General features: G+C 38.3%; 1 protein-coding gene across 1 annotated transcript in view; it reads right to left on the bottom strand.

Moving 5' to 3' along the window:
• Positions 1–25,913, bottom strand: part of SETD3 (SET domain containing 3, actin histidine methyltransferase) — a 62,391-nt gene that overhangs the window by 14,659 nt on the left and 21,819 nt on the right. The window contains exons 2-7 of the mRNA XM_033062607.1: positions 23,576–23,685; positions 21,874–21,966; positions 18,720–18,868; positions 17,524–17,596; positions 16,765–17,021; positions 416–474 (exon numbers count right to left, since the gene is read on the bottom strand). Coding sequence (XP_032918498.1) covers positions 416–474; positions 16,765–17,021; positions 17,524–17,596; positions 18,720–18,868; positions 21,874–21,966; positions 23,576–23,678 — 734 coding nt within the window. The 5' untranslated portion in view covers positions 23,679–23,685. The remainder of the gene's footprint in view (positions 1–415; positions 475–16,764; positions 17,022–17,523; positions 17,597–18,719; positions 18,869–21,873; positions 21,967–23,575; positions 23,686–25,913) is intronic.

Genomic DNA, 25,913 nt, shown 5'->3' with positions numbered 1-25,913 from the left:
CTCTCCTGCTCAACAGCAGCAGCTCTAGATATTAACTTTTGCCAGTATGTGCTGGTAGAGCCTTTTATGGAAAAAGAGAAATTTAAAAAAATTCCCCAAACCCTAAAACTCCTGCCTCATCAACTGAATTGTTTTCTTAAGAAACAAGGAATCACCTTAGTAATCTGACTATGTGTGCCAGTTGGCTAAACTAACTGTTCATAATGAATGACTATTCCTTTGTAACAATTAAAATTTGCATATTTATTTCACTTTCTTTAGCATTAAGAAATTGTATTACTATCAAATCCTACCATTAACATTTCAGTAAAAACAGGGCTTTCCCACCAATGAAGAATTCCAGGGCCCCACAGTTTACCATAGTAAAAACAGGAAAGAAACAAAGAAAAAAAAATAAATTAAAAGACAGACCAACCTGTAGTCGTCATAAGTGAAAGAATCCTTTAAGGGCAGTTTGCTGGCATTAGGATGGGTCTGCAAAATGTAAGTTGCATAAAAAGGTGAAAAGAGGAAGAAAAGAGAAATCAGAAATCAGTCAGCAGAATTTCATTATTTAGCTGCCTAACAGATCCTAACAAGAGCCAAATGAAGCAGGAGGCGTCCAGCCGCGCTACAGAGGGATCATCATGCTATTATGCTCTCATACATCACTGTCAACTTAATTTGTTGTGCCCAGCAGCCGCCATAAATCTGTTTCTTCATATTTCAAGGCTGGAACCCACAGACATTGTACAAAAATAAAAAAAAAATTTAAGGTGGACTGAATATGTGAAGGTAAAAGACAATCCAGCTCTCGATGCACAGTGTGGGAAAGAAATCAGACAATAAGTGTACATTAGCTTTCATCAACTTCCACATTTTCCTCTCCTCTGCAATATCAGTGAGGTATTTCACAAATATTATAAGAGATTTTCAATTCTTCCTTGATACCTGTAAGAGTATTATTCAGTAAAAGTTGCACTACACCTCTGAAACAAAAGCAGATTAAAATATTTAAATAGCTTTGGTGACAAACACTGATTAGGCAGTATCTACATTAACCCATCTACACACACTCCTATCTAGAAGTGGAGCCGTGTCATTTATGAATGCATACTGCAGTTCTCATTAAGCAAACATTTAATTTCTAAAAGCTTTAAGGAGCTCTGATACCCGTTATTTTTCTGACTAATTAACTTATTTACAGTCTTGAAAATACAGGTAGCTTTAAGCCTGCATTCACACATTTTCTTTGGAACTTTGTTCCAATTCACAAATGGAAAGCCATAGCAGCATAAATTTTAATCTTCAGGTTCAATTAGGTCTCTGAGACGAATTGAAGCAAATGATCAAACGGTTATTTCAGAAGATACAAATGATTTTTTGCATAGCTCTATCTTTGCTACGCTTTTAATGCATGAAGCTCCATGTAGTACGCAGTTTTTTACTCTTGATGCATTAGCATCACAAGTGCGTGGTAATTTATCATTTCTCACTGTAATGTACTTGCTGGCACTGTGTGCAGGACAGTAGGGGATGAGGTAAAAGTGGCTCAAACCGTAAATCAATTAGAAAACAAAAGCTTGTGCTCAGCGCGCAATTTTAGGCAAATTATATATTACAAAAGACTGCCAATTGGGTGTGAGGTCCCAGGTGGCTGCTCTCCCTCAGCCCCTCCGGTTAACCCTTCCGATGGGCTTTCTCCGGAACACGGCTGAAGGTAACAATTCCAGCGGCTCCTGTCCCTCCTCTCCTTTCATTTATTTATTTTCTAATTTTACAGCATTCCACATGATTTTCACTCACATCGACGGCACGGTCATTGTATAACAAATCCCTTCGAATTTAATTGCAGCAACACATTGTACAGTTGTTTCTTCTCCCAAAAACACTGCGCACTAACGCAGCACCGAGACTCAAACCCAGCCGCTTCAGGAGGCACCTTCGCCGCCGGACGGTCCAAACCGAGTCCCGAAATTAACGCAAAACTCACTCTTCCGCCTGAATTAATTATTACAGTCAAAAAACCTCCCTGTAGTTTTATTTATTACAATTTAATTTCAACTCTTATTGCTAGTGTTACTAATGTATTTTGCAGCAGCTTGATACATTAAGCAGGGAAAGACAGCACCAACACTGCGAGTATCAGCCCCTCAGTTTCCCTTCACAGCACGACAGCATTTCCCCACGGCCCGTGGCGATCGGTGTGAGGAGCCGGGTCTCATTGCGCACCGCAAGCTTTCAGCCGGCATTTCGCTGTGATTGCCCGGCCGGAGCCCCGCAGGTGCCGCTTCCCGCGGCCCACGCCCGGCCCGGCCGCTCAGCCCCGCTCCAGCGCCGCCGCCCCGCGCCCCGGGCCGGGCCCTCACGCCGCTGGCCGCGCGGGCCGGCAGTGCCCCCTGCCGGCGGCGCCGCGCACCGACCCGCTCCGCCGCGCTGCCGCCGCCCGGCCTGCGGCCAGGGCACGAAACCTTCGGAGCGCCTCCAGCACCCCGAACCCCGCTCCGCTCCTGCTTCCCGGCCTGCGGGCAGGGCGCGAATCCCTCCGGGCACGAATCCCTCGGAGCACGAATCCCTCGGGGTGCCTCCAGCACCCCAAACCTCGCTGCGCTGCTGCCGCCCGGCCTGCGGGCAGAGCACGAATCCCTCGGGGCGCCTCCAGCACCCCGAACCCCGCTCCGCACAGCGCACCTGCAGTGTGAGCAAGCGCCCCCGGCCGAGCGGGCTCCGACTGTTCGCCCCAGGAGAAAGATCCCGGGAACACAAACACCCCTGTGTGTCCCCTCTGGCTCTCTCCTGCTTTCCTTCTGCCCCTGAAACAGCAGCATTTAGCGGAACGTGCTGTTTTTCCAAGGGTAAGAATGAGCACGGTGATAATGCACTGGAAGTGGAAAGGCATCACAGACACTGCGGGGGCTCAACAGCCAAAAAGCGACTGCTACAGCCCCTGTCTGTGTCCAGTCCCAGCCCGCACCCCATGCCGGCAGCACCAGCCTACAGCCTCGCACTTGGAGCAAATAACCACAGCATGCAAGATCTATATTTGTTGTCATTGTCCTCCCTGCAGGAAACGGCTATTAGATCAGTGGATTGCAGGGAGATCAATCGTTCATTTCATACAAGCAGCCCCCTGTAACAGCCAACCTGAACACCCAACCCATGGGGCAAAGATCCTGGATTTGGCAAAGCCGCCAAACGCTCTGTCACCCTCCCCGTTTGTAAATCTGTGAAACTTCGGGAGTGCCCCTATGTGGACACCATCCAGATGTAATTCTCATAAAACTGCTAGTAAATTACAATAAAGGACAAAATATATGGTCTTAAAAGACACAGGGCAGAATAAAATCCCAGTATATGTAATTACCATATTTATAACATTCTAGTAGCTCTTTTAAAGTTAAGATACGTCAGCATATTTGATCATGTTAGATTTCTGATATGGTCTATTTTACTATGTAACTTAAAAACCCTATAGATTACAAGAATTTGAAGACACACAAAAAAGAACAATATTCTGATTAAGAATTTGATTTAGTATGCAGCTTCTCTTTATGGTCCCTTGGTAAAAATGAAATCTCCCTAACAAACACTTAATAAAACCTGTCAATATATCTAGAAAGAAAAATGACACAAATGCATTAAGTATTAAATACCCTTGAAAAAAGTCACATATTCCATGAATTTTTGATGTACTATCTTGACATTAATGTAAAACCTTGATATTTATAATTGACAGATATTTAATAAAGTATAGAAGATGACTGCTGCATAGCATGCAAATTGCTCAGACTGCTCAAAAAAGATACAGACATATTTAAACTAAACAAACACTTAATACGTAAAAAAAAAAAAAATTCAGATCTAGCTTTTACAGGTTCATGCAGCTAGGTCTCTACAGATTAGCTTTCAAATGTGACATTATCCACTACATGAACTCTAATTTTAACTTACGAAGTCTGTATGAAGTAGTTTCAGAAAGTTGGGAGGGGAAGCTTTAAATAAAAAATGGGAACATGAAAATGTGAATATATTCATTTAGATGCAGGTCCTGACATTCTACTGAAAGAGTTATTATAAAGAACAAATACCATTTATTTCGTTACCCTTTCTGTGAAAATATTGTCAGAGCTGGCAATCAGGGTGATGACCACTGCAAAAACAAATAGTGGCATGCTGAATTTCATTTTCCTCCTGATGCTGCTATTCCTAAAAAAAAAAATGAATAAAAAAATGCTTTTTCCCCTTCAGTGTTCCAAGCCTTCTTTGAGACATTTGGAGGATATCTCAAAATAACCAGAAATATTAAAAAGTAACAGTGATTGCTGCCAGATTGTCTGCAGCCACTGTGGAAAGAGACAGACTGTTATTCTAGTCACCTAAAACACTATCAGACTAGAAGCCAGTTACTCAGTATGGCAATCAGAGGAAGGGGGAGTGGGGGAGAGAAGGAAAAGAAAAAGAAAAAAAAAAGAAAAAAAATGGAAAGGACACTTCCAAACACTTTTTTTTCTTTCTGTGAAGCAGTAATATCCAGGGGTTCACATCTCATGTTTAATGGCTCATAAACAAGTAACACTCCTGATGTGCCATAGGGGTTCTGCATTAATAATTTCTTCATCACACTTTTAGATGGACATCGCAAGGTAGTGATTCTCAAGTTCCAGAAAGCAGATGCTAAAGGACTGCCACTTTGAGGGCTTGTTTCATTTGCGTGGCATGAAGGTTGCAGTATAGAATAGGTGGGTGCCCAGCTAAGAAGCCATCACAACCTTCACTCTGCTTTCCAGCCTAGGGGCATTCACTTCCTGTCAGTGGCCAGACCTCTGAAGACAGTAACCCTTTTCCTATTCAATCACAAAATGCTAAAAGCTCATTTATCAGAGCTCCTAATCTTAATGGGGAATTTCCATTAAAATTGGCTTAACATTTGCTTGTTTACCAAGTGATGCAAAGAACAAGTCCAATTACTGTAACACACAATACAATGTCTGAATAGAAGGAAAAATTAAAGTTTACTTAGTGTTAAATTTGTGTTCACATCTACACTACTAGATACCTTGAAAAGAGCTGATGTATTTTTATGTGAAGTCATATTGCTCAGTGAATTCCTTTGTGCTATTAACCCTCATATAAAGCAAGTAAGAAAAAATCACTAGACATGATCAAAGGTTCTTTTTAAAAAGACACCACCTCTAAGCTGAGATAAACTGATCATCGGACCCATCTACATCTCCACTATAATACATAGGCAAAAAAAGGTTTTAAAAAAAATCTTTGGTTTTGTTGGTTTCCTGAGTTTGTACACAAAGAGATGGTTGGACTTCTGTAACAACTATTTCAAGTACTCACAAGTCAAGGTAAAGTTGTGGGCAGTCATTGCATTGATACCACTAAATCAGATTTCAATAATTTCAGAAACCTCTTGTATCCCCATTCAAGTGGAGACAGCTCCACGTTTACCCCAGGAAATGATCGCAGCTAGTGTTAAGAGTACACTGGGGCCACCACTGCACTCCCTTCACAGCCCCCAAAACACTAAGGGTGCTTGAAACAGTTAAAGCCAAAACCACTTTAAGCTTCCACCTTGTTAACTTTCATTCCTTTGAACATAAACCCCAAGGGTTAGTTGCTTTTGACCAAACAATTTTTTCGTCTTCTTTGCAGATTCTTCCCTCTTTCCACCGTACTCATTAACATGGGGGGATTTCGTTATGAGCCTTGGTGGATGCTACTTGATGGTTTGAGGCCAATGTGTAGGTGTACAAAAACACAAACACACATACATTCAGGGCCAGAAGCAGGAAGATCTGTCAGCATTTGCTGGTTACTGTCCCTTTCCCAGCTCTGGAAATCCTTTGAAGCAGCAGCCTTGAAGAGAAACTCCTCTCTGTGGAGCTGCTGAGGCTTTAACTGCCCTAAAGCTAAGTAAAATAAAGAATTCAGAATGGAGGATCCTAGTGATCTACAGGGAACCAAGAATTCACTTTTTCCATTGGACATATGCTGCCTAACCTGATGAGGGAAGCCAGTTCACTGTACAGGACAGGACACAAAGCCAAAGATTATTTTACTTTGTAACAACAGTTTATAACTACAGAGGCATGCTCTGGAATGTTCAAACAGGCAAATTCATGAAGTGCTAGGAATAATGTTCACAAACTTGTGCTGTTATATGATTTCCCTATCAGAAAAAAGATAATTCTTTGGAAAACCTAACAGAATGAATTTTAATATTAAAAAAAGGTACCATAGGATTGAAACTTATTACATCTAAATAACATTCTCGCTTAATTCTTTATGTCAGCAATTTTTATTTACTTTCTGCCAATATACACAAGAAAGCACTGTTCCAGACTATTAAGGGATTCATGCAGTGGAAGCAAAGTGGAATGACTCCTCCTGGTGCAATGGAATTTAACTGTGCAGTCCCTTTTTCTGTACCTTCTACCTGCAAAAATTGTTCTTTGTTAATGAGACAGCAGTGGCACAACAGACAACTCAAACAATTAACTCAAGGGTCTGAAGAACTGACAACCCACTTCACACATAACATGGACATTACTGTTTGGTAGACAGAGTACACAGAAACAGCTCTGAACTGACTGCAACCGAGTACCCCACTTCCAATCCATGTCCTTTTTTAAACAGAGGTAAGCCAGCCATGGACTCCTTTACATCCACTTCTTGATTACTCCATTTCAGAATACTACTTATTCTGTATGTATGTATGTATATATACACAATTCTGAAATACTAATCTTTCCCAAAACAGAAGATGCTCAGATACAGCATTTCAATAAGTGACCAAGTTTTCTACACCTTTTTTTGTCCTTTCACAAAATCTCTTAGAGCTGAGTGCAGCCCCATTGAGGGTTGAAGTGGGAGAAGCTGGGCTGAGATTAGATGTGTTTTGCAATGAGACAGCCTCCCGAGTCCCTCCCGAAGCAGTTCTCATAACAGAAGGACACAAGAACTCCATTATCTCCTGTGGTAAATCTCCTTGCAAAATATGAGTTTATTGTTCATGCTGAGCCTTAGATTTATAGGTTCATTCTGGAGTGTTTCATTCACACAGGTACAGTAAGCTACAAAACCCAGCTTTCTTGCAAGGGTCTATGCTTGCATACCATGACACATCGTTTACTCAATAGGCTCTTCCTGAGGTACAAAGTTTACCTTGAGCATTTTTCATTCCAGGAAACATTTTACCTTGTTAATTTCAGGAGCTGGACTTTGATGATCCTTGTGGGTCCCTTCCAGTTCTGGATACTTTATGATTCTGTTTAGTGCAACACACAGGCACTATATTCATGCACAAATTCATCCCACAGCTCTACTATTAGTGAACTCCCCTATTAGGTGAATCACAAGCCACAAATAAAATGCTCTAATGGAAACCCTGAAGTGAACTGCTTCGAAAGGACAGAAACAGTATTTCCAATTCACAGCCACTCCTCCAAAGGGTTTGTTAACAAGCATTAACATTATGCAGCATGACCTAAGTTTTGTTACCTGTGAATCAGCTACTCAAGTTTCCCAATAAATCCTACCAGGAGCCACTTAGGTGGAAGCTTGGATCACAATCACCTCATAACCAAGCTTCCACAGGCCATGCTAAGTCCTGTAACTGGAGGTACTGGGGCTACAGTGGCACACACATCCAAAACTAAAAACTTACCATTCCCTCTTCAACCCACATTCAAATAATAGTACAAGAAAATAAACTTTGGTTTACTTAGCAACATATCAATGTCCTACTGTGTAGAGTATTAGCATTGGGTCTGACTGAAGAGGATAATCCACTTTGTAATTTAGTTAAATTACTAATTTTAACAAAGATAAGTACCCTGTATAATTTTGCAGTGCTTAAAGAATACATCCTTTGAGTATTCTGCTCTAAGAAACATCAGCTTGTTATAATATTTTAAATTTATGGAACATTTGTAACTGCTGTTATATCAGGAAAAATATTAAATCTGCACAATAAGTACAAACTTTATATGAGAAAGTATACTTGTAAGTGCATCATGATCTCCTGATGTCTGCTGAGGCACTCACTTCCACAAAAGACACAGACAACATCCCTGGGGATAGACTCAAATGTCCCACAAAGTGCAACTCAGTTAAAAAAAAAGGCTACTAACAGAAAAGCAAACAAAAAACTGTCTCCACTCTATTGGCTGTAAAAAGAGACGCTTATCTGCATTCTCAACCAGGAGAGTGGTTGACAACCCCATCTTCAAAAAAATGCCTTAAAAGCCCACACTACTAACAAGAAAATGTATTATTCCTCCCAAATGTGGTTTAAACTGAGCAGAAACAAATTTTGTTTAGCACTGCCACATACGCTTTGAAGTACGTCTCTGCTTCTCTAGAGGAAAGAGGGCGTTTAGACCACTACAGCACAATCCATTCAGAATATAAAATAAATTAAAACCTGCTGATTAGGAGATCCTAACAATGTCTGTATGATGAAATATAACATCTATATCCAAAATGAAAGATATGTTTTATCCTGTCTGTCCTCCAACGTTGAATTATTTTGACTGTAAGAAATAGCAGACACCTAGCAGGACATGCCTGTATTTCCATCTAGGCCAGGATGGTCCAACTGGTGCCCATCGTCTGAATCTGGACCACAGGATGCCTCCATATGGCCTGCCACCTTTTTCTTGGAGGAGATAGGGAACAGCTGTTTGAGGAGCAAACGCTGCCTGAACAGCCAAACACCTCCTCCTGTGTCCGGCTGGCTCAAAGCCCAGAGCTATCGCCGTGTTCCTGTGGAAGGCAAGGAAGGAACGGGGGAAGAAGGCAGCAGAACCTCCCACCCACGCAAGGACTCGAGCTCTTCATCTGCCTGACTCGGACAGACACAACCCAGCAAAGCCTGGAGCTGCTTCTGCTGTGGAGAGAGGCAGCCACAGGAATGGCCCAATGAAGCCCCAGGATCTGCTGTAACTGTTATCACAGCCAAGGGTGGGATATACCAGAAGTGACACAAAAATCAGGAATTTGGCACATGTTTGCAAAGTCTAAACCACCTTACAGAAGATACACTAAGTGGTACAGTACAAGCATACTGTCAATCTTCAATCTGCTGCCAGCAAAACAGATTAATACAATATTTTGGCCTTCACAGAGAAGAAAAACACAGAAAAGGATAAATATATTTCATTATTAACTGCCTATTTATTTATTATTGATCAAGAAGAACAACTTGGGCATTGAAATCCAGACAAAAAAAAATTAGATAGCAACACTATTTTTATCTTTGCAACTGCCCACTCAATATAATTTTAAATCTCTCCTTAAGGTGACATGCATAGCAGACAAGTAAACAAAAGGAAAAGATTTTACAGGGTTTACAACTGTACCATCTTTCTTCTACCCATTTTTCACAGTGCTGTTGACATAATTTCTGAAAAAAAGTTATTTGACTGGTATGCCAATGAATAAAGCAGGGAGGAAAACTGAGAATCCTAATGACCTACCTGGTACAGAAAAAAAACAGAATTCTGTTTCAAATGCATTTGCTTTGACTGCATATAGGTTGAATTCTTCGGAAACATTAAAATATTCTCTATTACATCAACTTAAAAATAATAAATTCCTTCTGATTACTTCAATAGGGTGTTTTAAAAGACAGTATACTTATCTCATACTTATTATTCAACTCAAATATCATTTAGCACATAAAAGTTAAATGGTGTCTTCAAGCCAAGTACAGAGAGACACCAGATGTTCTACTTCACGCTGATCTGGAAAATTATATGCTGATTGGAATAGGACAGATTAAAAACAACACAGAAAAATAATGTAAGAGTAGCATAAGTCATACTGAAAGCATCATTGCAACTTGAAAAATTGGTGTAAAAATCATGCTAGAGATGTGAAATCTCACCTAATATACCCAATATTGAAAAGTCACACATGATACCAGATTTTAGAGATGCCATAACATCATTCTGAAATCTAGAACTTGATGTGTTAAGCATCCTAACTAAAAAATTATTTTCCAGTCCTCAACAGCTAATGACTGGACTTTAGAATTTCATTCATGCTAAATTAATTAGGCAAATTTTATATGAATAATATATGAAATTTAGTATCTGATCAAAAGGGATTGCAGCCTCCAGGAAATTAAGTTCTCTGTCCAGTACTGCACACAAACAGATCAAAACATCTTAGGATAGATTACTGCAAAGCTTGTATTCACAATGGGACTAGAACAACACTTTCACAAACAGTATCCAGATGTCAATACGCCCTAGTCAGAAAACTGTTTGACAGTGTTCCTGTGAAATGCTGGAAGCAATACAGATAATACCTAAAAATTATTAAACAACTTCTACCAAAGAGATTCTATTTAAAAAAAAAAATTAAAAAGAGTGTGACTCATGGGGCAGTTTCTGCCTTCTTGAGTAAGAGTAGCTTGACGGAAGGAAAATAAAGCACTAGCAAGTATTTGCTCATTATCTTCACAAAGAAACATAAAACTGAGTCAAAGAAAATAAGTTTACTTGCTAAAATGTTACTTAAATAGGTGACTTTCTCCATTCAGTTAGAATTTTAGAATTAAACTGATCCCTCTTGTACTGGGGAGCCCAGCACTGGATGCAGTACTCTGGGTGTGGCTGAGCAGAGGAGAAGGATCACCTCTCTCAGCTAATGCAGCCAGGATGCCATTAGCCCTTTTTCCCTGAAAGGACACATTCCTGACTCATGCTCAGCTTGTCCCCCAACCTAATAATGGGATTATTTCACTCCAAGTGCAGGACTTTGCACTTCTTGCTAAACATCAATTGGCAGCCCATTTCTCCAGCCTGTCAAAGTCCCATGGGATGGCACCAACCAGAAACTGAAGTAAAGCTGACAGGCTTGTAGTTCTCAGGTCATCTTTCTATCCTGAGGACTGATATTTGCCTTCTTCCAGTCCTCAGGAATGTCTCCCAGTCATCATGATCACTCAAAGATCACTGAGAGTCATCGAGTTTGCACTGGAAAGGACCTCCAAGGGTCACCTGGTTCAACTCCTCACTGTGATGAACAGGAACATTTTCAAATAGATCATGGTTGCTCAGAGTCCCATCCAACCTGACCTGGAATGTTTCCAGGAATAGGGCATCTACAACCTCTCTGGGCAATCTTGCAAGAGTTTCACTACTCTTATTGTAAAAAATGCCTTCCTTAGATCTAGTCTAAATCAAGCCTCTCTTAGTTTAAAACCATTACCCCTGGTCCTCTTGCAACAAGCCCTGTTAAAAAGCTAGTTCCCATCTTTCTCACATCCTTTTAACTATGGAAAGCCTGTTTTAAGGCCTCCCTGGAGTCTTCTCCAGGATGACAAGGCCAGCTCCTCACAGGAGAGGTGCTTCAGCCCTCTCATTATTTCTGTGACCATTCTCTGGAATTTCTCCATGGCCTTCCTGTGCTGGGGACCCCAGAGCTGGGTGCAGTACTCCATGTGGGGTCTCACCACAGCAGAGGGATTGAATTCCCTCTCTCAACCTGCTGGCCACACTGCTTTTGATGCAGCCCAGGGTAAAACTGGCTTACTGAGCTGGAAGCACACACGGCTGGCTCATCCACCAGCACTCCCAAAGCACATCTCTGCAAGGCTGTTCTCAATCCCTTCAACCCCCAGCTGTATTGATAGCATGGGTGCAGCACACCTTGCACATTCCCTGTTGAACTTCATGAAGTTCCCAAGAGCCCACTTCTCAAGCTTGTCCAGGCACCTCTGGATGGCATCTTGGTACTTGGGACTCCTAAAGGCCAGTCTTACCAGTACAGGAAGGCATTTGGTACCCCAGGGTTTTATATGTTCTAGGTCATGGTCCCCCATTCCATCCAGCAGCAGGCCCACATCTCCCCTGGTCCTCCTTTGGTCACCTATGTACATATAAAAACCCTTTTGGTCACCTTTGATATCCCTGGAAAGATGCAATTACTGTTGGGCTTTAGCTTTCCTTACCACATCCCTGGATGATTGGACAATGTCTTCATATTCCTTGCAGATTATCTATCCCTGCTTTCACCTTCTCTATGCTTCCTTTTAATGCCTGAGTTTTTGCCAGGAGTTTCTTGTTGATTCATGAAGCCTTCCTGGCACTTTTGCCTGACTTCCTGCTTTTGGGATGAACTGCTCCTAAACTTAAGAGGAGGTGATCTATCATGATCTATCTACCATGTTTTCATTCTTGGATCCTTCTTTTCTCCAAAGCCTTATCCCATGGGACTCTCCCAAGCAGATCCATGAAGTAGTCAATACTGCTCTCCTGAAGTCCAACACTGTGACCTTGCTGTTTGCTCTGCTTCCTCCTCTCAGGATCCTGAAATCCACCTCATGGTCACTACAGCCAAGGTTGTCTTCAACCTTTTCATCTCCAACAAACCCTTCCTTGTTTGTAAGTATGAGGTCCATGAATGCAAGTAGAACCTCTCCTCATTGGCCTCTCCATTGCTTGAGTGAGGAAGCTCTCCACAAACTCCACCTGCACTGCTTGTGCCCTGCTGTGTTGTTACTTTAACAGATACTGGAAAGAAGTCCCCCCATGAGACCCTGCAAATGTGAGGCTATTTTTAGCTATCTACAGAAGGCCTTATTCACTTCTTCCTTCCTCCTGATCAGGCAGCATTATAGCAGAGGCCCACTACAATGTCAACCATATTGGTTGAGGTTCAGTTTTTTTATTTGCTTGTTTTTTCCTTTCCAGACACATAACTTGCTGGTGCTCTTCAGAAAAAAAGAATGTGGCCCCTCAGTGGTCCAAAGTCTACAGGTTGAAAACACTGTATAAATCAATGCCAAACTGCCATCCTGGACACTCCCACAAAACTGGTGTTTTTTCCAGCATATGAGAGGCAGCTACATACAGGTACTATGTACTCAGAGTGTCACTGAATGCATTGTAAAAACTGTGGTTAGCTAAGGGGTTCTGCTGGTTTTGGACTTACAACTTTAAAGATTTTAAAAATCAACTAAAGTTATAAAATTGTCTTTAATTTAGGCAGGTAGTAATAGCCTTTACTACAGCTGGGGAAAAGATACAGCACTGCTTCAAACCTGTCATGTTCAAAATGTAAATCGTTTGGACACTTCCACCTTCTCTAAGTGCATTCCTTGTCTTCATATCTTGCTTTGATTCACAAAAACTTCTCTGCAGCTGACTACAAACAGGGATAGAGATGCACCTGGAAATCAAACATAAAGACCACTGCATATTCTTTTAAAAAAGCTTCAAACTTGGCTGTATTTTCTTTAGGAATATAATCTCACTACGATGGTCTGTAAACCATATGGCTCCCTCTTGTGTCTATTACTCCACATTTCAGTGGACAAAAAAATCTTAACATTAAGCCATAAATATCTGGGCTTTGTTCAGCCTTCTGCAGGCATGCAGCGCTTATAAATGTTAAGGAAGTCACAGACATACCTTCCTTTCTTCTCCTGAGAAGAGAAAACCCTGCAGCTTACAGAATTTCTCTTTGGAACAAACTATTAAAAAAAAAAATCTTTCAAACTACATATCTGCAGCAATGAAAGTAGTCTTTTAACCATTCCCTGTATTTTGATACCAATGCAGAGGCCAAATGCACCATTAAAGTACATCTGCAACAACTTTTAACTATTTTTTTGTTACCAAATTACATATGTTTAGAGAGGTGTCAGTGTGGTTTATAGAGCCTGGCTAACATGCTCAAGAGTTTATTTTTGTCTGCTCAACATCCCACCTGTTTCTGCTTATCGAACCAGACTACAGTTTAGCTTGCAACAGCTGTGAAATTCATAAATCTGCCCATTCTTCATGTGTAGCCAGACTAAGCACTTGCAGAAAGAGTCAGAACTGCAGCAGTCACCCTTATGGAGAAGCTAAGGAAATAAAACAAAGCAGTACTTCTCAAACCATGTTTGAAACTGCACACCTATCAGAAGACAAATTATTTTAAAAGCAGTCTAGCAATCCTATTTGGAAAGAAAACAAAGGATTTGAAGACAGGACACATTAACCCTTTTATTTCTCCCGCCATTAGAAATCTTTTCTAGACTAAAAATGTTGCAATTAAAATATTTTGCCTGCACAAAGTAGTCCCTTTTTTAGTGTCTTCAAATAGCAAAAAAACCCCATATTTTATTTCAAGATGCTGCTAGCATTACTTCCTGTAGTAGAACAATTATCCATAAAGTAAACATAGTTTTAAGATTTTTGTATTACAAAAAATGTATTTATTCTTTAAAAAAAACAACTTTAAAAGGTATTTGTACTTTAAAAAAATATTCGTCTGCATACTGAAAGCAATATGAAAATCCTGGTCACACCAGACAGTTTTCATTAAAACCCTTTTACTAAAGCAGTAGTAGTACTGAATTAAATGCTGGTATACAAAAATCTAAAAAAACTTTATTTCATCAAGCTTGTAGAGTACACTGCCTTTTGTAGATAAGTGGGTTTGCTTTGTTTTTTGCATTTTTATGATGAATTTCTCTTTCGCTGTTTCTTCCCTTTTCCATCTGCTCATGAATTACCCTTAGCATTAGTATTTTGTGGGTCAATTTTGTTCACAAAACAATATGAGTACATGCAAGCTGATACTAAAATTAATTCCAGTTTTTTTGAATAAGGAAAAAAATGGTACTTTGTTTTAGGAAAGAAAGAGACTTCTATTTTTTCTTTATGAACTTTTTACCTCCACCATTTCATAAATTACAAGCTCTTATTTTTGAGAGCAGAAACAGAAATCAAAAATTTAAACTTTTCCATAAGTTTTCATAGAAAACATTAATAATAGTTGCCCAATACATACCTGGAGCCAACTGAATTTATTTGACTTTCTAATGTGAATAGTAGTATTTGCTGAATAGTAGTAAAAAAACATTCAGCTGAAATTGTGTTTACATGGCAGTGCTGAAGTAAGGCACCAAACAACCAGAACCCACTTAAAATTTAACTAGTATTTATTACCTCTCATTCTACAAAGGAAAGTAAATAAAGCAAATGAATCCTACCTGATCTACCTTCATGCTCATGGTTCAACAATGTGAAACAACTGCTATAGAACAAGATATACAACAAGAACACAAGACAAGCAATTACAGCATTTATCAGAATAGGGGAAAAAAATCGATCTAGTTTTCTGACCATTCTGCATTCCAGGGTTGTTTTTTGTTTTAATTAATGTTGCAGTCACATAACCTCTCACATAATTGCTAGTGTAGGATTAGTCAGTGAAAATGATGGAACTGGTCATAGTGATAGTTCAGCTGATTCAGATCTGAAAAGAACTGCAAGAGCAAGAATAGCAGCTAGAAGAATTGGACAATATTCCACAATATTCTGCTAATAAGTTGTTAAAAACAGTAGATCTTTTTAGGGTGAAAAAAAGTTCTAAAGCACAACATTTAGAAGCACAACATGGCAACATGTTTTGAGAAACTAAGTGAAGGTTGTGAGGCCAAATGTGGACTGGCAGTCTAGAATAAAACACAGTAAGAAAAAAGAGTTGGCTGAACTATTGTTTCCTGAATTGTGACACCTGGAAGGAAGAATTCACTTCCTTCTGATATCAAAGCCACTGTTTCTAGCTTATTCCTCGAGCATCTGATTTGGCTTCCACCCATCATTTTCAATTACCTCAGTTTTTCAAAATGTATCCCTCTGCTCCTAACACTCAGTAGAAGGAATTTGTGTTTGAAACATATTCAGTTCTTGAAACACCAAACAGCTACACAAAATAATGTAACTTTTGTGGAATTAAACCAGTTGATAGAAAAGCTTTGGAGCTCTGGTAACACTAAAGGAAAATACAACTGCCTTGTGTCTTCTGACCTCTCCCATGGTCAAACAAAATGTCTCTAGATCACACATTTGGGGAGATTCAGTACATAGAGCCATACATTTTTTATACAGATTGTGCCACAAAAAACTTTGGATGTTTAGACATTGAGCACTACCTTGAGAACAACACATCAACATTCACACACAACATTATATCTAGATATCAGTCAGAATAACAGTTCTGTTTGAAACCAGGTTTAAATCATTACTTCAGAACACAATGAAAAGTTCATCCATCTCAACCAGATGGGTTTATCTTTGTATTTGAAAGCAATCAAAATAATTATGCTAAATAGAACAGCAAAAAACAGTTAATCCACGTTCACTGGAAAGACAACATATGCAATGGTTTTATTCTGTCAATTAACAATTATAATTTTACTTTGTTAAGTGCAAACTATATATTTTTCAAGGAATGATAGAAGCATAGGTTGTAGATCTCTGCAGATCATGTAGAAAATTTCCAACCCACAAACTTCTAGAGACTGGCAAGATGAAAGCAGTGACTGGATCATTCCTTATTTCCTTTTCCCTAGAACAATCAAATCCAGCTCCCTTAGCATCCATATGGATAAAGGGCTGAAGCAAATTACATTGTAATAGCCCTCCTGTGGTCTCTCTCATTCCAGTTTGTCAACAAGTTTCCAGTTTGTCAACATGTCTATTGCACTGGTGGGGCCCAAAACTGTACAGTATTCCAGACGAAGCCTCACCCATTTTTAAACAAAGGGCAGTAATCACTTCTCTCAATCAAAGAGATACATTTTTATATATCTATAAGCCTACTGAACTGCAAAATAGTGGTTCAAAAAAACATCAGGACATTGCCCTAATGATTCAGACTTTTAAGGGCAATATACTTGTACTACTATTCAGCATGACTGTTTTCACACCATCCACAATAAGGCTCATGAGAACAATATGTATATACTATACTGAAGATTCTTACCTGAATAATTTTGTAGAAGTAGGCATACTGTCGAGCTGTATTTTTATATTGGCTAAAAACATCATGTATGGCCTGAGTTGACTGAAGATACTGTACTTCATCTTCTTCAAAATAGAGAGGAGTATCATATTCACTGGGGAGAGTCTGGATGTAGGGTAGCCAGAAAGAGCTAGGGTTGGCTCGCTCACAAAGGAGATGGAATGCCAATGTTATATTGCCCATGGCTTGAAGAATTCGATCTTGAGAATACAGAGATCCTGAATTAACCAAGAAAGATAAGGAACTAAATTGATTCTCCATGGAAAACAGCATCCTAGATTTACTTTAAATTAACATGATTAAATAATAGTAAACACTTAAAAAAAAAAAGTTTTTCAGTTTTCTAAAATATTTAGCTGCCTACGCTGTACAAAACTGCAAGTTTTTTGACACAGCAAATGCCTCATGTACAACTGCATGACAAAACTAGAACAATATTCTCAGTACCTCAGAACATTTTATCTCCAAGTATTATACAAGCTACATGATATGTGTTCAAAATAACACACACACTTGTGGAAGACATCCAGTGCACTCTGCCAGAAACTAACCGGGAAATTAAATTCTTTCCACTGCCACTTCAAGTTTCTAAGTATTCCAAACCTGATGGCTGGCATGATAAGCAAGCCCTATAATAAAGAAGATCAGCTAAAAAAAGAAAGTCTCCTACTGAAAGGTCCCATAAATATTAATTTCTTAAGAACTTCCTTGAGCTCTTACCCAAGACTGAATTTTTAGCTGACTCAACCGTCATCAACAGTTTTCTAGGAACCCACAGAAACAATTCTTCAGCCTACAGAAAGCAAAGAAATGCAATAGAGGGTCACTTACATGATATGCCAAGTGTCTCAAATATATATAAACTTTAAACTACAAGTTGTTTGCATTGTTTTTTTAAAATCCAAATTATTCTGAATCAAAATTCTTCCTTCTCTTCCACTGCAAATTCAACAACCAACCTGTGTTTCATATGGTGATAACAAAATGTTTCAATCTGCATTACACAAAGCTTTAAACACAGACACTCAGATACAAAATAAAGTCCTTCCATTTTGGAACTGCTAATATGTACAACACAACCTTAAAGCTACCAGATACCTTATATTGCTAACAATTACAGGATCACAGATTTTCTCACAGTAGAGTTTTTTCATATTGGTTCTTTCTATTGTAGAAGAACTGTTCAGGATTTCTATCAGTGTATTAACTGTGTGCTAATGAAGTTCTTAAATAATTGTACTATGCTAATTTCCTAATAGTTTTCCTACAAGAGCTGATTGATCTTCAAAGCTGTTTCCCACCTACAAAATGAGAATGGAAAGACACAATTTTAAATGCTTACCTTGTAACAGTTAGCTAACTCTGTGTGTGTCTATACTCTTTATCTGATGATTTTAAAAAATCCTTTACAATTATCATAATTTGAGGATTTTTTAATTTTCATTGGAAAATAGGTATTGCAAACACCTTTTTCTAAGACAAAAAGACCAATTCTTTAAAAGAAAGGACATGAATAAAGAAGAGAAGAGACTAAATAGGTATTGCAAATGCCTCTTTTTCAGGCAAAAACTTTTTTAGTTCTTTACAAGGAATATGAAAGAAGAGAAGAGAGTAAATAGTTAGAAAACATGGAATAAAGGGATAAATCAGTGTGGTAGAGTACTCTGGTGATTAGGTAAAGAGTATAGGCAACACAGAGGAAAAAAAAAGATTGATTAAAAATTCACAGTACTATCAGTTAGTCATCAAAAATAATACTAAATTTTATAAATTATGTTATTCTCAAGTACACAGAGTCGGTAATGTTTCAGAGTAGCATAAGCAGTTAAAAGGGGGGAAAGGGTGAGCATTTCAGAGCTCTGCAGATATATTTCAAACATGTTTTTCTAATCTAAGTCAAATGTTCACATGCTCACCTTTATCTCTCTTGTTGCTTTCAAACCAAATCCCTCCTCTTCAAAGTTAGCGATTTCAAAACCCTCTGTGGATGCTCCATTTTCAGTCGCCCACTTTAGCAATTCAGGGAAATAGTCATCTCTTTTTCCATCAAAGACAACAGACAAACCTATATACACAATTTATTAAAAAACAAATGCAGAAATAAGAGGATCCAGAAAGAACAAAAAGCTCAGTATAGAAGCCTATGTAAAAAGCTATCTGTTATTGCACAGCAGTGCTACTTTGAAGTAGCTGAGTCAGAACTGGTCTCTGTTAAGTGTTACTCAATACTGTATAAATGTCATACCCAATTTTTATCAAATTCAGTATTGTGCCAAACTGGCTTACCAGTCATCTTAAAAATGCAACAGCCCCAACTGAGTAATGAAACATGAAACTCTCCTCTTCTTTTCCTTTTAATAAAAGCCAAAGTACTTCCAATCTTAATATCAATGATAAATGCAATCACCACAACATGTTGATACAGACAAGGAAGAATTTGAGAGGCAAGCTGTAATTTCATTAATTCAGCATTGCAACTGATGATAAGCAGATCTTCAGTTCCTTCTTTCACATACAAGGCAGTTAGCCTTTTCCTGTAGCATATGGATCTACTAAAATATCATCCTCGTGACATCACAGAGCTCATCCAAATTTTTACACTTTGCTTCTCCAATGGCATGTGGTCCACCAGTGAAATCACAAGCCTCATTCATTTCCTCTTTACCAGTAATTCAACTGAATCTCTCTGTAATAGTTCCTGGTTATACTCAGCCATCTCCTTTTGTACTTCTTTGACTCTGTGTGTTCTCTTCAACTCAAACTCTAGAGTCAGATCACATTAGAAGTGCCCAAAGGCCCCCAAAACGCTCAGGCCATTTTATGAGTGACAAAATGTCATCAGCAAGATGCTTTCTATGCAAAGATATATTGGCTAAGCACAGGGAATAAAATACATTTTGAGATTAAAATTATTTTAGGGAAATAACATTAGAGTATTTAAAATATCGCCTTCCTGCCTCCAAATTTTACATTTCAAGGCCCAGAACCAATCAAATCTGTAGTTAACTAAAAAGTACAAGTATCATTTATAACTTTCATGTTTGATGATGCAGTATAAAAATTTATTAAGTATTTACAAAGTACTTTTTGAATATAATGACCTCACAAACCTGGCAATACCAGTTGCTTAGTTTCTACGGAACTTGGTAGGTGTTTATACTGTCCAAGACCTCACCCTTTTGATTTCCAACTTTTGCTACTGCGTAAGAATACTGGAAGCTTTTAATACCCAGCTTGTATTTGGGACCATTCTTTAAGCATCTCTGAAATGCTACTTCTCTTTCTTATATACAATGTGGACCAACACTTCCCAAATTTCTCCAAATAAAAGCTCCTTTAAATTATAAGCACCATAAATTGTTTCTATATGGAACAAAATACAGCTGTACTGATGAATAACTATATTGAAAAGTAGTTTTTTTAAAGATTTTGCTAATGAGCCAAAGAACGAAAATTTTAAAAATTGAAAATACTTTTTCAAATTAAGAGTTTTCTATACCAAAGATTATTCTAGTTCACATTCTGCAACCCCATGTTCTAGTCAAGAAAAGCACAGAGTATAATACTCTTGGCAATATATATTAACTTGTACATCTCAGAGCTCCCAACAGGAACTTCCTCTGCAAACTGTCTAAAGCCTTTATTAAATTAGCAAACTGTGCAGTATTAACTACCGTGTTCTGCTAAAAATAGTCTTGAAAGATGCCATATCGCTGCTACTTACTATGTACAAAAAATGTTACATGGAAAGACAATTGTATGTCAACAGCAGTGTAGTTAGCAGGTTTTTTGTCTCCCAAAGAAAAAAATATACTCGATTAACGTGATACTCTTACACTAATTCTACCATCTCTTCCAGCAGCATCTTCCCCATGGACAGTTTAATCTTTCTGGTACAGAAGAAAGATATAGCAAAGAGGCCAACCCCAATTCTAACTCTATTCTTATTAACCTGAATTATGATTTACTTTTAAACATATATTACATCATAAAAACCTGGAAATGTACAATAAGTTTATAGAAGTCATGGCACAGTTAAAAAATAAACCAAGTTCATGTCTGCATCACTACAAAATGCAGTCACTCAAACAGCATCATTTATTCTTTCATACAACTGCTGCCAAAAATTGTTGTTCAGAGGCTTAACAAGCCCTTTCATGGAGTAAGATTTTTATGTATCAGTCAAAATATATCATAAACAGGTGTGAAAGGGAAATTTCAAGCCACTGAAGTATTTGATCTATTAAGTAACACCATGAACTAGTCAAGCTTCGTTTATATGTAGTCTGGTTTTCTTGCTGTTACTGTATAAATACCAGAGAAGAAAGAATTGTTTAGGACTTTTTCAGGTATGTCCAGCCCAAATCTACTCATTGCAAGTTTAAAAAGTTATTTCTCAGTCATTAAAATACATCAGACATAAAAGAGGTTAATTTTACTAAAAATTATATGAAAAGTGTTTTTTATAACATGCCTCCAAATATAACAAAATTAGTATTAAAAAAGTGTCATCAAAAACGAGATGTTACAGACCATAATAGAAGAAAACTGGCCCAGTATGAAAAATAAACCTTGAACTTTGGAAAATTGGTATTAAAATTCCTCATTAACTGTGATATAATAATAATAATTTCTTTATTTTGATTATGTGCTTCATTTAGAGCAGATAGACTTATTAGCTGATGTATTTATTTTGTGCAGTTACATATTTTTGTCGTTACTTGATGTCCTGATGTTGTATTCCTGGAACTGTATAAACATCCAATAAAGTCTTGATGTAAAACAGTTACAAATTTAAATTCAGAATGTTCATATTCACTGAGGCAGAGCAGACCATGCAATCAGGAACCAAGGCAGCCTAAAATTCTCTAAGGACTTTTACTTCTAGTCCTTCAGATTGTGATGAGAAAACAATTGCAAGTTCCTTTTTTTTCCTACTTATCAGAGAGAATTCTCACAGGATCATCTGTCTGTGATAATCATTCAGAATTCTGAGTATTAAAATAGTTAATGCCAGTAGTGAAGCCTACCTGAACATTTCAGAGACACTTGCAAGTGTTTCACATTTACCTTTTTGCTTTTTGCGGATTTTCTCCACAAGAGAACGGATCTGTACGTACTCTTCCCATTCCTTACCAGGACCTGGGGGAGGACTGCTGCATTCTGGAAACAAAAATGTTTTCTTTAATTAAGTACATAATATACATCTATATGCACAGATGCATATACATATATATTTTAACCTCAGAATTATGGTTTCACAGTAACTTAACAGAATCCTAGTACTATTTGTCCTTCAAATATGTTCACAAGGCAATTGAAATAATCTCCACTGTTAAAACACCCCATTATATGACATTGAATTAATTTAGACTTTTGAAATCTTCAAAGTATAACTTATTTGATTTTTAATATTCTTTCAGATATAAGAAGTAGCAAATGTTTAAAAAGCTTGGAAGAAAAAAAGGTGAACAACCAGGCCATTAAGTAAATAATATCCCAGATAAGACAAACAACAAAAAGCATCTGTTTTCAATAATTCAAGCAAAGCACTCTGTTTACTTTAGCCTGCCTCTTGCTGTAATGAAAGCAGATGATAATAGCACAGAGCATACCTTAATTAATTGAGAAATTTGCTTATACGTGCATCTGACCTGCCTAGTCAATACTGTTTTCATAGATGCACAAGTACTGGAGGGATGAGCAAAGGAACACAAAGCCATGCTTTAGCTTTAGATTACATCCACAGTGTCTCTGCCAACATTCTAAATGTCAGTGTGTGGATTTCTTGACTCAAGCCATGTAAATCCAAGTGGACAGCTGAAGATTACCTTGCTCAACTGATTTGAAAAATCTTAGCATTGAATAAAATATGGAAGCTTGACAAAAACAACAGCTGATACTTGCCTTTGCTTAGCAAATTGGATCTACATTTTATTTTTGGTAGCAAAGCAGAGGCCAATTGTAGCATAAGCATCAAACTGCTTTGCCAACTCCTTGTCTCCTCTTCAAGAGCAACGCTAACAAAAATTTCAATTTTTCTAGGGCAACACTTAGATGCATCCAGAAAACGAAAATCTGGACTTGTGTTTCAAAAAGAACTCTATCAGAGCACAGTTATTAATGACAGTAGAAAGAGTCAATAGTATTTTAGCATCATTGTATGAAATTATGCTCTGCTTTTCATATTTACTAGAAATAATGGATGAATTCCAAGTTCCTCAACAAGTGAAACAAACTTTGGTCTATATACGAGATCTAAGCACCATGAAAAGCTTCCAAACAGCAACAACAGCAAACAATTTATGTAAGCAACAAAAATATCTGTGCAGTTGACCTGAGTTGCATTACTGCTTCTCACAGTTAATTTCCCTACTGTAGTATTAGTTTGAAGAATTATTCAAGTGATAAATGGAAACAGAGCAATTCTTCAAGTTTACAAGAAACGCATTTTTGACAAAGTTTCAATACCACGTTATCTAGTTGTTTAAAAGTCTAATCTCACCCAGTATTTATGCTTGTATTCAGATGAAAAGCCAAATGCTACTACGAACATGGTCTGTCCAATAAATACCCATTTAAATAAGCCAATGATGGGATATATTAACAGAGATAGTTTAGTATGTATCTCAGAGTATCTGTCTTAAGCACTCTGAAATAGCAAGCTTGGCCACTTACAGAAAAAATACAACTCACTGGCTTCGGCAAGAAAATGTTTTTGAGCGGTTTGCACACCATCCCTTTTCCCAGAGAAGCATAAAAACAAACTTACTTTGCAATAACTCATTAATTAGATTCAACATTTCCTTTGGAGATACTGTTGCTGTGGCTCCTGTACCCGACTTCTGAGTTTTTACTCGGCTCTTCTTCCCCATCTTCCAACTAAAACAGATAAAAAAGCGCACTGTCACCAATTACAATGAAACAAAATATAAGTATTAATGAACAAGATCTTCTTTCACTAGTCATGTAAAAGAAAAGAATAAGAAATGATTTCTCACACATATATATATGTGGAAGCAGTATTTGCATGGCCTGACTGTAAGAGCCATACAGTGCAATCTGAAGCAATATTTCATGTAGTTGCACATTAATTACTACAGGATAATTAGAAACTAGAAATCCTAGAGACAAAAAAGAAAAATTAATCTAATCACATGCAAATTCATTAGTTGTGAACAAATATTATGGATTTCAAAGTATTCAGGCTATAGAAAACCAGGTTATTTTATCTCATCAGCTGCATGCCCAACAGCAGCTGAATTAGTATTTTGACTGTATGTTACATAGTAATTCAAAATGAATTGAAAATTAAGTATTCCATTTCAAAATAAAATCAAAATACCATCTGTATATCTCTGCTGCAGCTTCTTGTGATTCAAGGCAACTAGTTAAAGAAAACTTATCTTCAGTTCTCAAAGAAAATGGAACATCATCTTAGACTGGTATTCCAATATTAAGTGCCCCCTGCTCTCATGCAGGACTTAAATCACACAACACCTCCTGGAACAGCAGTGTAGTAAGGTGTGAAAAATCCAGGGAATTTCTCACACGCACTGGGAGAAATTTCTGATGCTGGCACTGAACAGGCTTCTAGAGGAGGGATTGTGCAGGATCTGGTACTCATGAATAAGGAAGAACTGCTCATGTGTAAGACAGCCAACTGCCTTGGATGCAGTAATTGTGAAATTGTAGTGAAGGGAAAGGGAAAGGGAAAGGGAAAAGCAGAAGACTCTGGACTCACTGCAGTAGACAGAGCTGGGACATGCCCAGGGAATGGTAAGCAGAATGACCTGGGAGGCTACAAATGAGTCCATGACAGCCAGTCATCTTCCTGGACTCTCTTCTCTGAGCACAAAACAAGCTTTCCCAACATGAAAGAGAATCAGCAGGCACAGCAGGAGGCCAGCTGATTGTACACAGGACTCCTCACTGACAGAGCTCAAATGGAACACAAACACAGCTAAAGTGGGACTGGGGACAGGCAACTGGAGGAGAATATAGATGCACTGTCTGGGCAAGCAGACAATGAAGGAGGGAGGCCAAAGCTTGTTTGGAGCTGACATTGAAGATGAATTGGAAGGGCAGGAAGAAAAGCTTTTACCATGAGCAGAAGATACTCTGAGGAAAGTGTAATTCAGCTGCTAAATCAGGAGACTACCTGGTGATGAAAGGTACAGAAAAAGTTGAGACACCCAGTACTTTGGGCATGGTCTTTACCAGCAAGGGCTGCTATCAGGTTTACCATGTTTCTGCATCTCGTAGCAAAGTTTGAAGGAGAGGAGCTACCAAGTCAAAAAGCTATCTAGGTAAGCTGAACCTATGCAAGTACATAGGATCATTTGGGAAACATCCAAAATACTGAAAAAGCTAGTTGATGTCTCCTAGAAGGCTGCTGGCTACTATCTTTGAAAAGTCATGGTAATTGATCATGACAGGAAACTGGTAACTTAAAATTAAATAAACAAAATCCAACTGAAAAGTAAGATGGAGGCAGGAGAGAGTAAAGGATACAGAGAATCAGAAAGCAATGAGTCTCACTTCATTTGCTGTACAAAAGGTAGAATGAGTTCTAAAAGACATTATTTCCAGGCATGATAGACATAAATGTGACTGGAAGCAGAAAACAGACTTCTAAAGGCAAACCCTGCACTGCCTAAAGCAGAAGAGCAAGTGGTTTCACAGACCAGGGAGAATTGGTGGTTGCCAGGTTTTTGCCAACTTTTTGCAAGGTTTTTAAAACTATCTTCTATAGCACCCCAGTAGTGAAACTGAGGAGACATGTCATGTACTGAACAGGCAGGCAAAAAATTCCTTGAATCATGAAGTTCAAAGAGTTTTGGTAAATAATCCTTTATGTCAACTAATAAGGTGCAGTATTTCTCAGTAGACCAACATCACCAGACTTGGATGCTAGCACAGAAAAGATCCTCAGCACATCTACAGATGATATAAAATGGAAAAAGCAGCCAAGATGTTGAAGGGCAGGACCAGCATTGAGAAGGATCTCAACTAACTGGAGGAAGACGCCAGAAGTGACTTTGTTAAAGTCATACAAAGACAAAGTATCCTGCATGTGGGAAGGAAAAGATCATATACAGCATCATAGC

The sequence above is a fragment of the Catharus ustulatus genome, chromosome 6 (genome assembly GCF_009819885.2).
Source record: "Catharus ustulatus isolate bCatUst1 chromosome 6, bCatUst1.pri.v2, whole genome shotgun sequence".
NCBI lineage: Eukaryota > Metazoa > Chordata > Aves > Passeriformes > Turdidae > Catharus > Catharus ustulatus.
This window is presented reverse-complemented; position numbering and strand designations above follow the sequence as displayed.